This window comes from Neolamprologus brichardi, chromosome 13, assembly GCF_056152115.1.
Source record: "Neolamprologus brichardi isolate AB-2024 chromosome 13, ASM5615211v1, whole genome shotgun sequence".
NCBI lineage: Eukaryota > Metazoa > Chordata > Actinopteri > Cichliformes > Cichlidae > Neolamprologus > Neolamprologus brichardi.
In genome coordinates, this window is record NC_142116.1 from 31,341,545 (window position 1) to 31,355,515 (window position 13,971).

The 13,971-nt window shown below is 37.9% G+C and overlaps 1 protein-coding gene across 1 annotated transcript; it reads left to right on the forward strand.

Moving 5' to 3' along the window:
• Positions 1–551: 551 nt before the first annotated feature.
• LOC148100053 (uncharacterized) lies at positions 552–5,364 on the forward strand. The gene is made up of 13 exons (XM_087849817.1): positions 552–733; positions 925–1,043; positions 1,125–1,431; positions 1,510–1,589; positions 1,846–1,898; positions 2,956–2,995; positions 3,104–3,171; positions 3,305–3,391; positions 3,472–3,785; positions 4,012–4,190; positions 4,345–4,517; positions 4,685–4,899; positions 4,997–5,364. The coding sequence occupies exons 1-13, from the start codon at positions 583–585 to the stop codon at positions 5,230–5,232; spliced, it is 2,022 nt and encodes a 673-aa protein (XP_087705943.1). The 5' UTR covers positions 552–582; the 3' UTR covers positions 5,233–5,364.
• The last annotated feature ends 8,607 nt before the right edge of the window (positions 5,365–13,971 follow it).

The window sequence follows — 13,971 nt, forward strand, 5'->3', positions numbered from 1 at the left end:
TTCTCCCCTTTTGAGCTGCTCTATGGAAGGCAGGTTAGAGGCCCCTTGGATATGCTGAAGGAGAACTGGGTGGCTGGAGTGGCACAGGGGTCTACTGAAGTGGCTTCGACGATGAACATCATTTCCTACATATTGCAGATGAGAGACAAACTGGAAACATACAGAGAACAGGTTAGAGACCATATGCTACGGTGGCTGGGAAGTGCAAAGCGCAACAAATTAAAAATCCGCAACAAATTAAAAAACCACAACAAATTAAAAATCCGCAACAAATTAAAAATCCGCAACAAATTAAAAATCCGCAACAAATTAAAAATCCGCAACAAATTAAAAATCCGCAACAAATTACAAAACCGCAACAAATTAAAAATCCACAACAAATTAAAAAACCGCAACAAATTAAAAATCCTTGACGGAAAGGGATTGTCTGAAATACCGGAAGTGGCACAACGATTAGGCTTACTCCATATTTGTAGCTCAAAAAAGTGATTCGGGATGTCAACAAATGTCGAGAAACTCACTCCTCACAGCGCTTCCTCATTACCCTGACGGTGCTCGCTGCACTACATAGAGAACCGGAAAATGTTTTGTCCGTTTTGTGGCGTTAGCTTCAGCCTCTTCACCCCTTTTTGTGCTTCCTGTGGACGGTCTCTGGAGCTTTTGCGGCACACAGACCAGGCTGAAGGGTCAGACTCCCCAGGGACATCAAAACAAACAGAAAATTCTGAACAAAGTAATTTTGATATATTACTCACTTTTTATTCTCTTCAGACAGTCTATGCTATTTCAGTTAAATAGCACGTTTATTTACCATTTTGGCTCCGTTTTCTTTTTATGTTTGCTTATACTGTATTCTCGTCTACGTTTAGTAATGGAGAGTGCTTATAACCCCGTTTTGATGTTAAACGTTTTTCATTCAACCAGAACAAACATGTCCGTCATACAAGCAGTTCATGGAGTACAAAAGATCAAAATCCATAGAGCGTCAGGCCTTCAGCTGTGGAGCAAAATTAAAACTCAAGCAACAGAGTAAACCTGTCAAGGTAAGCCATCACAGGTAACTTTATAAATGAGGATTTGGCAATTATTCTTAAAGTGATCTGGCTTTTATTATTTCTTTCTAGATCAATATAGGATTAATGGTGTCACAACAAACGGACTTAAAACCGCTAAGAGGGAAAACACTGCCCTTATTTATCAGCCCCGAAATTACAGCCCCTGACCTCCTGAAGCAGGCTGTAGAAAAAATGAGAACATTCAACAAGGACTTGGTGGAGGGACCATATGTCCTTTTGTATCCCGACTGCACAGAGGTGATAAATGTGCCTGGGACAGAAAGGCCATTCCGATTGGCAGACTACAAAGAGGAAATAGGAAAGAACTACAACAGGATTTCTCTTTTCATTTGCCTAGAGAGCCACTTCAAACAAGGTTCGTTAATTTTATATTTTGATGTGTTTACATATACAGCAACTAATAATGTGTTTATTTTCTCAGCTCTGATTGCAGAGGATGGTACCTCAGACTCAGACCCTGAGATTGTGATTACATCAAGAAGCACAGCTGAGTTCAACCAGGCAGACACATTGGTGTGTACTTTTTTTTCCCCTCCACCATGCCAGAGGCCTATGAGTGGCCCTGGCAGAGGTGCATGTCCTCTGAGTCTGTATTTTTTTTCTCTATAATGATTATAATTCTGTAACATCCATGGGTGGATTATTTTCATTGTGTGATTATATGTTCTTAAAAAAAAATATATATTTTTTTTTTTAAAGTATTGATGAACTATCTAAATACGATACGAAGTTGTTGAAAGCTTTGAAAAGTGCATATTTTTCATCTTAGGTTTTCAAACCACAAGACCAGAGTACCCCTAATGGTAGACATGCAGAGAAGGAGTAAGTTATTTCAGAGCTTGTTCTGCTATATATTAGAGTTGGGCAATACAATATTTTCATGTCACAATATTTCTTTGTTTTATTTCAGGGAATATTGATATACATCATGATATAAACCGCTAGATTTTTACATATTAAATGTGCTATTGCTCATGGAAAATGGCCTGTATTTGTATAGTGCTTTACTAGTCCCTAAAGACCCCAAAGCGCTTTACACATTCAGTCATCCACCCATTCACACACACATTCATACACTGGTGATGGCAGCTACATTGTAGCCACAGCCACGCTGGGGCGCACAGAGGCGAGGCTGCCACTGGCGCGACCAGTAGGCAACGGGTGAAGTGTCTTGCCCAAGGACACAACGACCGAGACTGTCCGAGCTGGGGCTCGAACCGGCAACCTTCCAATTACAAGATGAACTTAAAATTTCACATAAGTTGTGAAATCCTCAGAAGCTTGTTTTGATTTAAATATTTATTTCCTGTCATAAGTTCAGACAGACAGATGTATTAACATATTACATCCGTTTCGGATAACTAAAAAAAGGTACATGTTAAAAACTAAATAAAAAGTCAGGGATAAAGATTTCCAGTTTCAAAAGACAACAAACACCAGATCACTCAAATTCTTGTTCAATTACATTTAAAAACAAAAAAGAATGATTCTAAAAATAAATCTTAGTTTACAGTAAGTTATACATGAGAACAGATGTAAAATTGACAAAGTTTTTGTCAATATCATATGAATAAGCTAAGAAATAAAAGCCAATTCTCCTAATCTCTCCTTGTATATTTATTTTAATGGTTGGTTTAGATGTAAGTGGTGCCCAAACATCTCCGTGTGTGGCACTGCTTCCATTGCTTTCTGCTGCTATTGCTTTCCATTGAGAAAAAAGTATACTGCAATACATATTGTTGTTATTTTATTGCCCCGCCCTAATATAAGTATTTATTGGTTTCATAGCCTTTTTATAATGTTGGTATCATAAATAATATTAAACGTTATGAGCTACTTATCTGGACATTTTAATTCCAATACTCGTATTCTGTTTCAGACATGCTCCAGGACCTTCATCTACCATACAGCCAAGTCAGGTATTTGGGCAATTTCTGTCAGCATGAGGTTTTTTGCAATTGTTGAAATAATACAATGCTATGTATGTTTATGTACAGTATGCAATTTTTGTTGTTGTTGTTTTTCAGATTGTAATATCTGATACAGAGGATCTTGATCACCAAAACGAAACAAATCCAGTCATGAGTCCCTATAGGTAAATAAAAATGTGTCTTATACGTAATTTTAAACCTGTAACTACAGTACACGTTTGGGTTTGTGAAATGGGTAAAGATAGTTATAGGGTGAATAGAAGTTAGTCTAATCTTGGAATTATAATTTCTCAACAGTAAATATGCAGACCTGTGTGCCCCCTGCATTGAGGACGAGGATGAAGAGCTGGTTGAAGTTGCTTCACCGATTGACTACAAAGCACTGTAAAATATCAAATACTACTTAAAATAACAACGTTAAATTGTATAGTCTTGCATTATGTCTTTCATTTTTGTGATTACAGGGAAGACGTTAACATTACTCTACCTGACATCATTGCAAACTTATCCAGTGCTATTCATCATGGAAGTGTCAGCAGATTCAACATCTCAAGAGCAAATGTCTGGGATGGAGCAGTCAGGGGTTTCAGGCGGTTGTCATACTCTGAAACCGCTGACATGCTGGTTAAATTTACTGATGATGCTGGCATTCTAGAAGAAGGACTTGATGCAGGTGGCCCAAAACGAGAGTTTTTGAGTCTGCTAATGAAACACATGAAAGATCGTCCCATTTTTGATGGACCAGAAGGACATCGATTCCTCGTCTACAATGCAAAGGGTATGCAATGATCAGATGTTTGATAAACTTAATTTAAAGGCTTTTTTGGACTTGTAAATCAATTTGTTTTTAATTATTATCAGAAGCAACTCACAATAGTTTTTTGGATTATTTCAACACAGCATTAGTCTGTCTGTCTATCTGTTGGTTGATCTGACATCGATCGGATCTGATCGATCGATAGATGTGTGTGAGAGAGTTTATCATTTACTGTATTCATTCACAGCTGTAAGGGAGGATGAATACTACCTAGCAGGAAAGATGATAGCCGTGTCAGTTGTGCATGGTGGTCCAGGGCCCCATTTCCTGTCAGAAGAGCTGGTACATTATCTTGCAGGCCAGACTTCAGTAAAAGCAACAGTTGCCTCAGTCACAGATGACGACATAGGGAAAGCTTTACAAGAGGTGAGGACAGCGCAGGTTTTGAATGCAGGATAGAACTATAGCTTCTTCATCTGTATGAAATTAAAATATTCTTTCTTTGTGTAGGGAAAAAACAGGAATGAAAATCAGACATGTAAGCTTACATCGTGTATGTCCATTTTTATGGGTTTTTCAGATCGACAGTGCTGGTTCAGTGGATGTCCTGCGTGACTGTGTCATAAAACACAGTACTATGCTACAGGTGGCTGGTTGTCTAAGGCATGTTTCCACAGTTGAGGAAAAGAAAGACATTGTGTCTGACTATCTCCGGTGGTATATAATTGCTCGAAACTCATCTGTAATTGAGAGGTGAGACTACTATAGAAGAGACTATAGAATTATTGTTATGACGGTGTTGTGCATAATTTCCGACTGAAATGTTTTACATTCTCCAAGGTTTCCAGAGTTCAAAGTTTGTCCATAGTTTGCATGTATTATGAACTGGTAAATTACATAAAGTTCTCCTCATTCTTTAGATTTAAAGATGGTCTTTCAGCACTTCATTTCCTGAGTGCACTCCAGCAACACCCTACTTTGCTTTCCCCGGTCCTGTGTCACATGGAAAAGAAACTCACAGCTCTTGAACTTGAGAGACTTTTCAAACCTGACTTCAGCCCATCTGGAAGTAACAGGAGACGTCTGGAAAGTCAAACTGTGGGCTACTGGTCAGACTATCTGCTTGACTGTGAAGGTGTATACCAGTATTTCTTTTAGTACTCATTACAAGACAATGTGTTGAGTTCACATATACATATATAATTTTTTACATGTATTTTTATTTTTTGCAGAATCACAAACTGCTGTGTCAGTGGGCGATGTTCTGATGTTTGCAACTGGGCTAACATCACTGCCACCTTCTGGATTAGATCCACTACCAAGCCTACAGTTCCTGGATGACTCTTTATTCCCGATGGCAAATACATGCTTAAACTTATTGAAACTACCAATGATAACCTCATATTCCATGTTTAAATCCAACATGGATTTTGGAATTCAAAACTCCCCAGGATTTGGATGTTTCTAGGATGTCTGGCCTTGTAGTTCAAACCTGCTGTTGATTTGTTTCTCAAGTTTTTAAGTCAAGATTTTTTTTTTTTTAAAGATGTTATGAATAGGAGAAGGTGGGACATGCTGGTGGTGCAGCACAAATCCATTATAGTTTACCAGGGTTATTGTAGTTTTATTAGATAACCCAGTCACTTACAGCTGCTTCTTCTTGGCATTACATTGTAAATTCTGTAGTTTTTTTGCTACGGGACTTATCCAGAAATCAGTTGTGTATTTGAGCATGTTTTTTTTTATTCTAAAATGTAGGTACATATGTTCAAAGGACATTTAAAATACAATGGCTTGACTTGATTTGTTCAAAGGTTTGACAGTGCTACTAAAAGTAAAGGCATTTAAAAGTGTTCTACTCTTAAAAGTTGTAATAAACACACAATACAGTGCAAGATTTGATTTTGATTTGATTTATTATTGATCTAAATGTTCAGGACTGTATCTCAACTTCCATCAGCTAAACAAGGACCAGAATTAGCAAGACATTGCAGTAAGAATGTGCTTTTACAAACACAAACTTAAACTTTTGGCATCTTCAGCCAACTCATGTAGCCTAGTCCAAAAATACAGGATATGCACTAGGTTTTGGTAAAAACGACAAAAAGCCAGGGGGTTTTTTTTGGTTTTTTTTAGAAATGTGCAATTTCTAATAACTTCATGTAAAGTTCAGTGGCAGAATCCCAACAGACTGGCTTTTGAAAATGATTTTGCTCCATTACAAAATTCAGATACTCCTGTATGTTTGAGTCCCCACATACAACTACTGACAGCCTAGACTCAGGAAAAGCGTCCAGTTCAGATTGTTGAATCAGGAATCCACAGTCCCTGGAGCCGTATCTGTGGTCAATGGAAGACAATTGCATTAATATAGGTTTACACATAAAGTAATTATTTGATCATTATTATCCATTACCTGTGGGGTAGGTAGTACAGTTCATTTGGCACACCTCCTGGACATGAAGCTGTTCTTGAGGGACGAATCCGATGAGTGTTCCACAGCTTCACACATTCATCAAGATCCTTTTGAACAATGTCAGTGAAGCAAAATCTCAAAAGGCACTGATGCTCATGACTTCCATTGAAGTGTCCAGCATCTCGAAGATCCGCAAACAGCTCCAACCAAAACTGAGCCCTAGAGAAATTGTTAAAAAAAACAATTGTTTAGAAATAGTTTAGTTTGTTTACATGGCATCATTTCACAACACGTCATTGCATGGGACTTTACAGTTCATTTTAACTGAATCATATATAGACTCCAGTCAGTTAAAATGTTTTCTATCAAAAGGGATTGCATACAGGCAAAACTCTAAAACATTTGAGTAATGTGCAAAAGTTAATTTATTTTAGTAATTCAAATTAAATGTGAAATTAGCGATATTGACTCATTACATACAAAGTGTGGTATTTCAAGTATTTGTTATAATGTTAATGATTAATCAATCAATCTTTATTTATAAAGCACTTTTCATACAGAAATGTAGCACAAAGTGCTTTACATGGTTTATTCTGGCTTTAAAGTTGGGGTTTTCTTATGTTCCAAATCATAATCATCATAATTACTAAATGGGCTAAAAATGTCTAGTTTGGCATATAATGAGTATTTAATATCGGTTTTACTTTTTAAGTTGAATTACTGAAATAATAATAATAATAATAATAATAATAATAATAATAATGGTAAATGGCCTGCATTTGTATAGCGCTTTTCGAGGCCCTCAAAGCGCTTTACAATTACACTATTCATTCACTCTCACATTCACACACTGGTGGAGGCAGCTACAGTTGTAGCCACAGGTGTCCTGGGGCAGACTGACAATAAATCAACTTTTGCACAACATTGAAATTTGTTACACCTTTAAATATCAGGCAAAATTAAATTTTATATTTACCTTCCTTTTCGATATATGGACCACCAGGACTCAATTCGCTGGTTATTCGTTGATGAACCAAACATGTGACTAGACTCTCCGCTGAAGTGGTCATCATGATGGTGACGTAGTGCGCACTGAACTGCAGCCATAATGCCGTTTTCTGTCCCACAGTCAGTTCTCAGTCTCATCGGTACAACACCAAGGCTCCCAACACATGACAAGTAATAGTAAGCTATGACCACTGGATTATTATTGGTTGGTCCACATTCTAGCCACAAAACCTTGCGTGAAAATCCATCAATGCACCCTGAAATGGCCAAACCGAATGGTTTGAGCTTGTCATAACCATCAGCATGCCACATGTAGTTGGGTCCCAGCGAATGATAGGTTCTCCTAATGAATCTTCTGCGTGTTCTCATCTGGCATCCATGAGGATTAAGCTCCCGGAGTATTTTCATCACATCATCCCTCTTCACTTTAAGATGATGCTTTTGTTTAAGTACCTGCCACATTGTTCGATACCCAAACAATCGCCCAGGTCCTTGAAGCTCCGCTCTGATTGCGTTAATGATTGTTGTTCTGGAGTGAAAATGTTTTCTTCGGTAAAGTCCAGCATTATTGAGTTTACTTTTAAGACTCCTTAAACTCATCTTTACACCATGCAAACTTAACATCATGTCCACGATAACACTATATGAGTGACCTTCGTTGAAATATTTAATGCAGTATTGTAGGTTGTCTGACCCTTCAGCCTGGTCTGTGTGCCGCAAAAGCTCCAGAGACCATCCACAGGAAGCACAAAAAGGGGTGAAGAGGCTGAAGCTAACGCCACAAAACGGACAAAACATTTTCCGGTTCTCTATGCAGCGAGCACCGTCAGGGTAATGAGGAAGCGCTGTGAGGAGTGAGTTTCTCGACATTTGTTGACATCCCGAATCACTTTTCTGAGCTACAAATGTGGAGTAAGCCTGATCGTTGTGCCACTTCCGGTATTTCAGACAATCCCTTTCCGTCAAGGATTTTTAATTTGTTGTGGATTTTTAATTTGTTGCGGTTTTTTAATTTGTTGTGGATTTTTAATTTGTTGCGGTTTTTTAATTTGTTGCGGCTTTTTAATTTGTTGTGGTTTTTTAATTTGTTGTGGATTTTTAATTTGTTGCGGTTTTTTTAATTTGTTGTGGATTTTTAATTTGTTGCGGTTTTTTTAATTTGTTGCGGTTTTTTAATTTGTTGCGGTTTTTTAATTTGTTGTGGGTTTTTAATTTGTTGTGGTTTTTTAATTTGTTGTGGATTTTTAATTTGTTGTGGATTTTTAATTTGTTGTGGATTTTTAATTTGTTGTGGTTTTTTAATTTGTTGCGGTTTTTTAATTTGTTGTGGGTTTTTAATTTGTTGTGGTTTTTTAATTTGTTGCGGATTTTTAATTTGTTGCGCTTTGCACTTCCCAGCCACCGTAATATGCAGAAGGCGCAGCAAAAGCAAAAGGTATGGTATGACAAGCATGCCTGTGAGAGAGAACTAAAGACTGGTCAGAAAGTTTTGGTACTTTTGCCTACTGGACCAAGTAAGTTGCTGGCTAAGTGGCAAGGACCTTATACTGTGGCCAGAAAAACCGGCCCAGTGACATATGAGGTCATTTGTCCAGAGAAACACAAATCAAAGCAACTTCTACATGTAAACTTGTTAAAAGAGTATCATGAAAGAAACGCCCCAGAACCAGATATGAAGCAAATCCTGATGGTACAAGATGTTCAGCCTGAAGACGGTGGCATTCTGGAGGTTGGAGAGGCTGAGATGAGCCCATTCAGAGGCATGCCCAAATCTGAAGACCCTCCTGAACATCTGACTGAAGATCAGTGGCAACAGTTGAATGAGGTGAGGCAATCCTTTCCATCTTTGTTCTTAGACACACTGGGGCGAACAAATGTCATAACACATAACATCATTTTGAAAGACACAAAACCTCTTCGTCTTAAGCCTTACAGGATACCAGAACGGATGGTGGAACCGTTGAAGAAGGAGGTTCAGATGATGCTGGAACTGGGAGTGATTGAGCCCTCAAGGAGTGAGTGGTCAAACCCCATTGTACTTGTTCCAAAGAAAGACTCCCCTCAACTACGATTTTGTTCAGACATGAGAAAGCTAAATAGTATTTCCTGTTTTGATTCTTATCCAATGCCACGGATTGATGAGCTACTGGAAAGACTAGGAAAGGCTAGATACATTACAACCTTAGATTTGTGTAAGGGTTACTGGCAAGTGCCCTTAGAGCCATCCTGTAAAGAATACACAGCCTTCCAAATTCCAGGAATGGGCTTATTTCAGTACACTGTGTTGCCCTTTGGTCTTCATGGGGCACCTGCAACTTTTCAAAGGTTGATGGACATTATCCTTAATGGTTGTTCAAAGTTTGCAGCTGCCTACCTGGATGATGTGGTGATTTACAGTGAGTCTTGGGAGGAACACCTGCAGCATCTAAAGGTTGTGATGGCAAAGATCCAGAAGGCTGGTTTGACTTTGAATGTGAGCAAGTGTGCCTGGGCACAAGAAGAGGTGAAGTATCTAGGATACATTGTTGGCCATGGACAAATAAAGCCACAAGTTGAAAAGGTAAAGGCTATACAAACAATTCCCAGACCTAAAACCAAGAAGCAAGTGAGGTCGTTTCTGGGCTTGGTTGGCTGGTATCGGAGGTTTATTCCCCATTTCTCAACCTTGGCACCCCCTCTTACAGATCTCACGAGAAAACACACTTCTAAAGTGATGTGGAATGACGACTGTGAACATGCCTTCCAATGTTTAAAGAGACAGATTTCTAAAGCCCCTGTTTTGCAAAGCCCGGATTTTTCCAAGTCATTTGTTGTACAGGTAGATGCCTCTAATGTTGGACTTGGAGCAGTGCTGGCTCAGGGAGAAGCTGGTGAAGAAAAACCTGTGCTTTTCTTAAGTAAGAAGCTGTTTGACAGGGAGAAAAACTATTCTACAGTAGAAAAAGAAGGACTGGCAATTAAGTGGGCAATTGATTCATTGAAATATTATCTCCTTGGAAGAGAATTTATTCTTCAGACAGATCACCGATCCCTGGTGTGGATGCACTCCAAGCAACATCAAAATGCGAGGATACTGCGCTGGTGCCTAGCCCTCCAGCCATACCAGTTCACCATCCAGCATTGTCCGGGTAAGAACAATCTTATTGCTGACTATCTTTCCTGTTTGCCGGAGATGTGTCGACCAGAAGGGGGTGGGGGGGGGGGGGGGGGGGAGGGGTAGTGAGTAATGTTGGGAAGCATTCATGTAACAGTGTTTTGCAGGTTACCTCTGTGGTGGCCATCTTGTTTTCTCAGTAAAGAGGAAGCCTGCCTCAATTGCAGCTCTTTTATAGGCCAGTATGTATTAAGAAGGCGTGGTCATTAGGGTATTTAAAGTGAGCAGGAAATGGATTGGGAGCCATTTTGAGAAGTTGTTGTCTGCATGTGCATGATGTTGGCAAGAGACAATAAAACAATTACTTTAATTAAGATAGAGTGAAGTCTGATGTTTCCTTCACCGCCCCTCACTGCGTAACAGTTAGTAATCTTATAAAGTCAAAAATGACATATTCCCAAAATACAGGGTTAAGTGCTGTTACAGCTCAGAGGGTTGACTTAACCCTCTAATAATCAATGTAGTTAAAATACTCAAAACAATGTTGTCAATGGTAATGGGACAAAGTTGATTTTAATTTGAAAATATGTGTACATAATCTAACATGCTTATTCTTTGTGGGGACATCAAACTTGAAATAAATACTGTTAGTGAAATTAAACATTTTTGTGTTCTATGTATACATTATATGTACAAAACAGAAAAAATCATATTTGAATAGAGAATGGAGTTATATAACAGTGTGGGTGGACCAATGGCAAGTCAATGTTGAGCATCTAAGAAAATTATGAAAGTTTATACTACTTAATAGTAATGGAAACGTTCAGTCTCAACATAAAAAAGTACTACAACTTCTCACATCTCAATAAACCTTTTTTATTTGACTTTTCACTGACAGTACTCAGTACAATTTCACCAGCCTTCATACTTCAAACTAAACAAAAATACATGTTTATAATAACAACTTCATATGAGAAACAAAGGCAAACAGACTGATGGGTTTATGGATTCAGTTGCTAGCTGCGCGTCATATTCACTGTAACAATTTTAACAGTCTACACTCACTTTTTAAAGAATGTAGCAAAGATAAATGCTGTACAAAAACATTCAAGTTAAGAACACAGAATTACTATTGTAGTTAACGACACAAGATAAAGTCTTTTTTTACGTAACACAATGCATTTAAACAAGTATAAATATCTGTCTAACATTTCTAAACAATCAAACTCCTGGAAATGAACACATCCTGTCTGTGAACAGAGAAGATCATGTGACATCTGGATGTATGGACCTTCGGTTCCACATATTTCTGAAACTGTTCCTTGTAGAGAATACACAACTGCAGTTTTCAGACATTATATGTTACTTGTTTGTAACATGGAAAAACAAACATCACAACATCATAAAAAGACTCCTCAGTGGCTGAAGGAGGTGGCACATCTGGCATGGCAACGTGGTGTTTAAATTCACTGGCCGGCTCCCACGTGTCATCACAGATTTTCCCACTGGAAAATATAATTATTGAAAGAAACAACACCAAAACCATTAATATCAGGTTGGGGATTACTTCCAGGGTTTTAATAGTTTTGCCATTTTCATTAGTTTTTATTTTTATTTAGTTTTGACTTCAGATTTTCAATTTTATATCAGTTTTAATTAGTTTTTACCAATTGTTTGCTAGTTTAGTTTAGTTTTAATTTTTTTGAAAATCCTTTGTTTCAGTTTAGTTTTGATTAGTTTCAGTTATAGTTTTAGTTGTGTTTGCAATAATTATGTGTAACAAAATCCCAGTTTCATCATATCAATCATTCTGCTTATCCTTGGGTATGTTGCTATTCCAGCTACCATACTGCACCCTGGACAAGTCGCCTGTCTGTCGCAGGGCTAACACGCAGAGACAGACAACTCACATTCCCACCTATGGGTTCTTTAAATAAATAAATAAAGGCAGATGAACAACCATTGATACCAGGCAACTATAAAATGTATATCTTGGCCCCAATGAGACTATTAACTCTCGCAGCACCGGGTGTTCGTAATTTTGGTTCAAGTGAATTGATAAACTTTTTGAAGGTAATTGACTCACACAGTTGTGTAGATATCCCCGTCCTGTTGTCTCGGGATGCATCACGCTGCCTTGCCTGGGGTTAGCTTCTGTTTTCTGGGGATGAGGGTTGAGTGTGCTCCCTTACCTTCTCAAGCTAAGCTAGGTTAGCCTTCTTGTGTGAGCTTTTCAAGTGCACTTTAAGGTTTGTGGGATTTTTTTCCCTTTAGAAATGTTCCTCATAATTTGTCTGTTTCCACTACAAGACACTTGCTTTATCCAAAACACAGTCATATTCAAAGTAATCCCAAATTGGACTCTGGCTCCCGACTTTTCCTGACATGATTCTGCACGTGGACGGAGCAGCAACACAGACGACTCGACTAACGTACTGCCACCTGCTGGCATAATGAGACACAGCAAGAAAAAAATCTGGAAACTAAACTTCATTTTCACCCTTGACTATTGTATGACACGCACACATCAATGAAAACTAAACACATTTTTGCTATAAATTCAGTTAATTTTAGTTAGTTTTGTGAACACTCATTATAGTTTTAGTTAGTTTTCCTTTTTTTGTTTTTATTTTTATTTCCGTTAACAAAAATGTTTTTTCACTTCTAGTTTTCGTTATTTCGTTAGTTTTCGTTAACAATAATAACCTTGATTACTTCATGCTTTTTATGTTTAACACCAGAGGTAGAACATGATAAATACATTTACTTAAGTACTGTACCAAAACGCAAATTGTCATTTTTATGGATATTTTTAGCTTCTGCTACACTATTTGTAATTTAGATGGATTACAAACAAAACACTAGTGTACAGTTACACTCAACACATCCTTTCTGTGAAGTGAAAATAAAACTTGTCCAAATGTGATAATTAATTTCTTTTTGATCATTCTAAAGGCTGTTGTTTTCTCTTTAATCTGTAGAGATGCGTTGCTGTCACACAATTGTAATGCTAGAAATACAGGATGCAAAACAACTGAAAGCTTTCACAGTGTGATATTAGTACTTCTTTGGAAAGTTAAGAATCTGAATACTTCCTCCACTGCTTAGGCAATTTATCCTTTGGCACACATAAATCTGTGCAAGACATGGACATATTCTCTCCACTTTGTCAGTGTCCTCATAGCTTTCATATATTTCTTACCATTAATGTGAGCGCTCTTATGGTCACAGCACAGTCCAGCTGGAATAATTCCCAGTACTTTTGCATCTAAGTGAGACACTACGTGTGTTTTCTGAACAGTTTCAAAAACACTTTGTATTAATTTTTTTTATTTTATGATTCCACAAAGATGGCAAGAAACTTTACAATAATCCTCAATAGATTAAATAATCGAGATAGAATAAGAAGAAAAAGTGAGAAGTAAGACGTGACAAAACACCTGGTTTTCCATTTTCATTTCTGCTCCAACAAGGTAATAGATGGAAACAGAACATTCTCAGAGAATGAAATATCAAGAGCTTCTCACCAAACAGAGCAAGGCAACCAACGCACTTTTATTTCTGCGTTCCCCTCGACAGAAGGAATCAGAGAGGCAATCGTTAAATAACATGGTTAATGGATAGGTGTCTTCATAAAGCTTGTGTGTAATCCAGTGTGCACACCTGAGACACCTCAGTTGAGTGTTTTT

Bases quoted from the DNA above. Each gene is read 5' to 3' on its own strand.
- LOC148100053 (XM_087849817.1), top strand. From the start codon at position 583: ATGTTTTGTCCGTTTTGTGGCGTTAGCTTCAGCCTCTTCACCCCTTTT. The intron at 3,392-3,471 runs GTAAAATATCAA...TTGTGATTACAG, and splicing joins CCGATTGACTACAAAGCACT to GGAAGACGTTAACATTACTC. The intron at 3,786-4,011 runs GTATGCAATGAT...ATTCATTCACAG, and splicing joins CCTCGTCTACAATGCAAAGG to CTGTAAGGGAGGATGAATAC.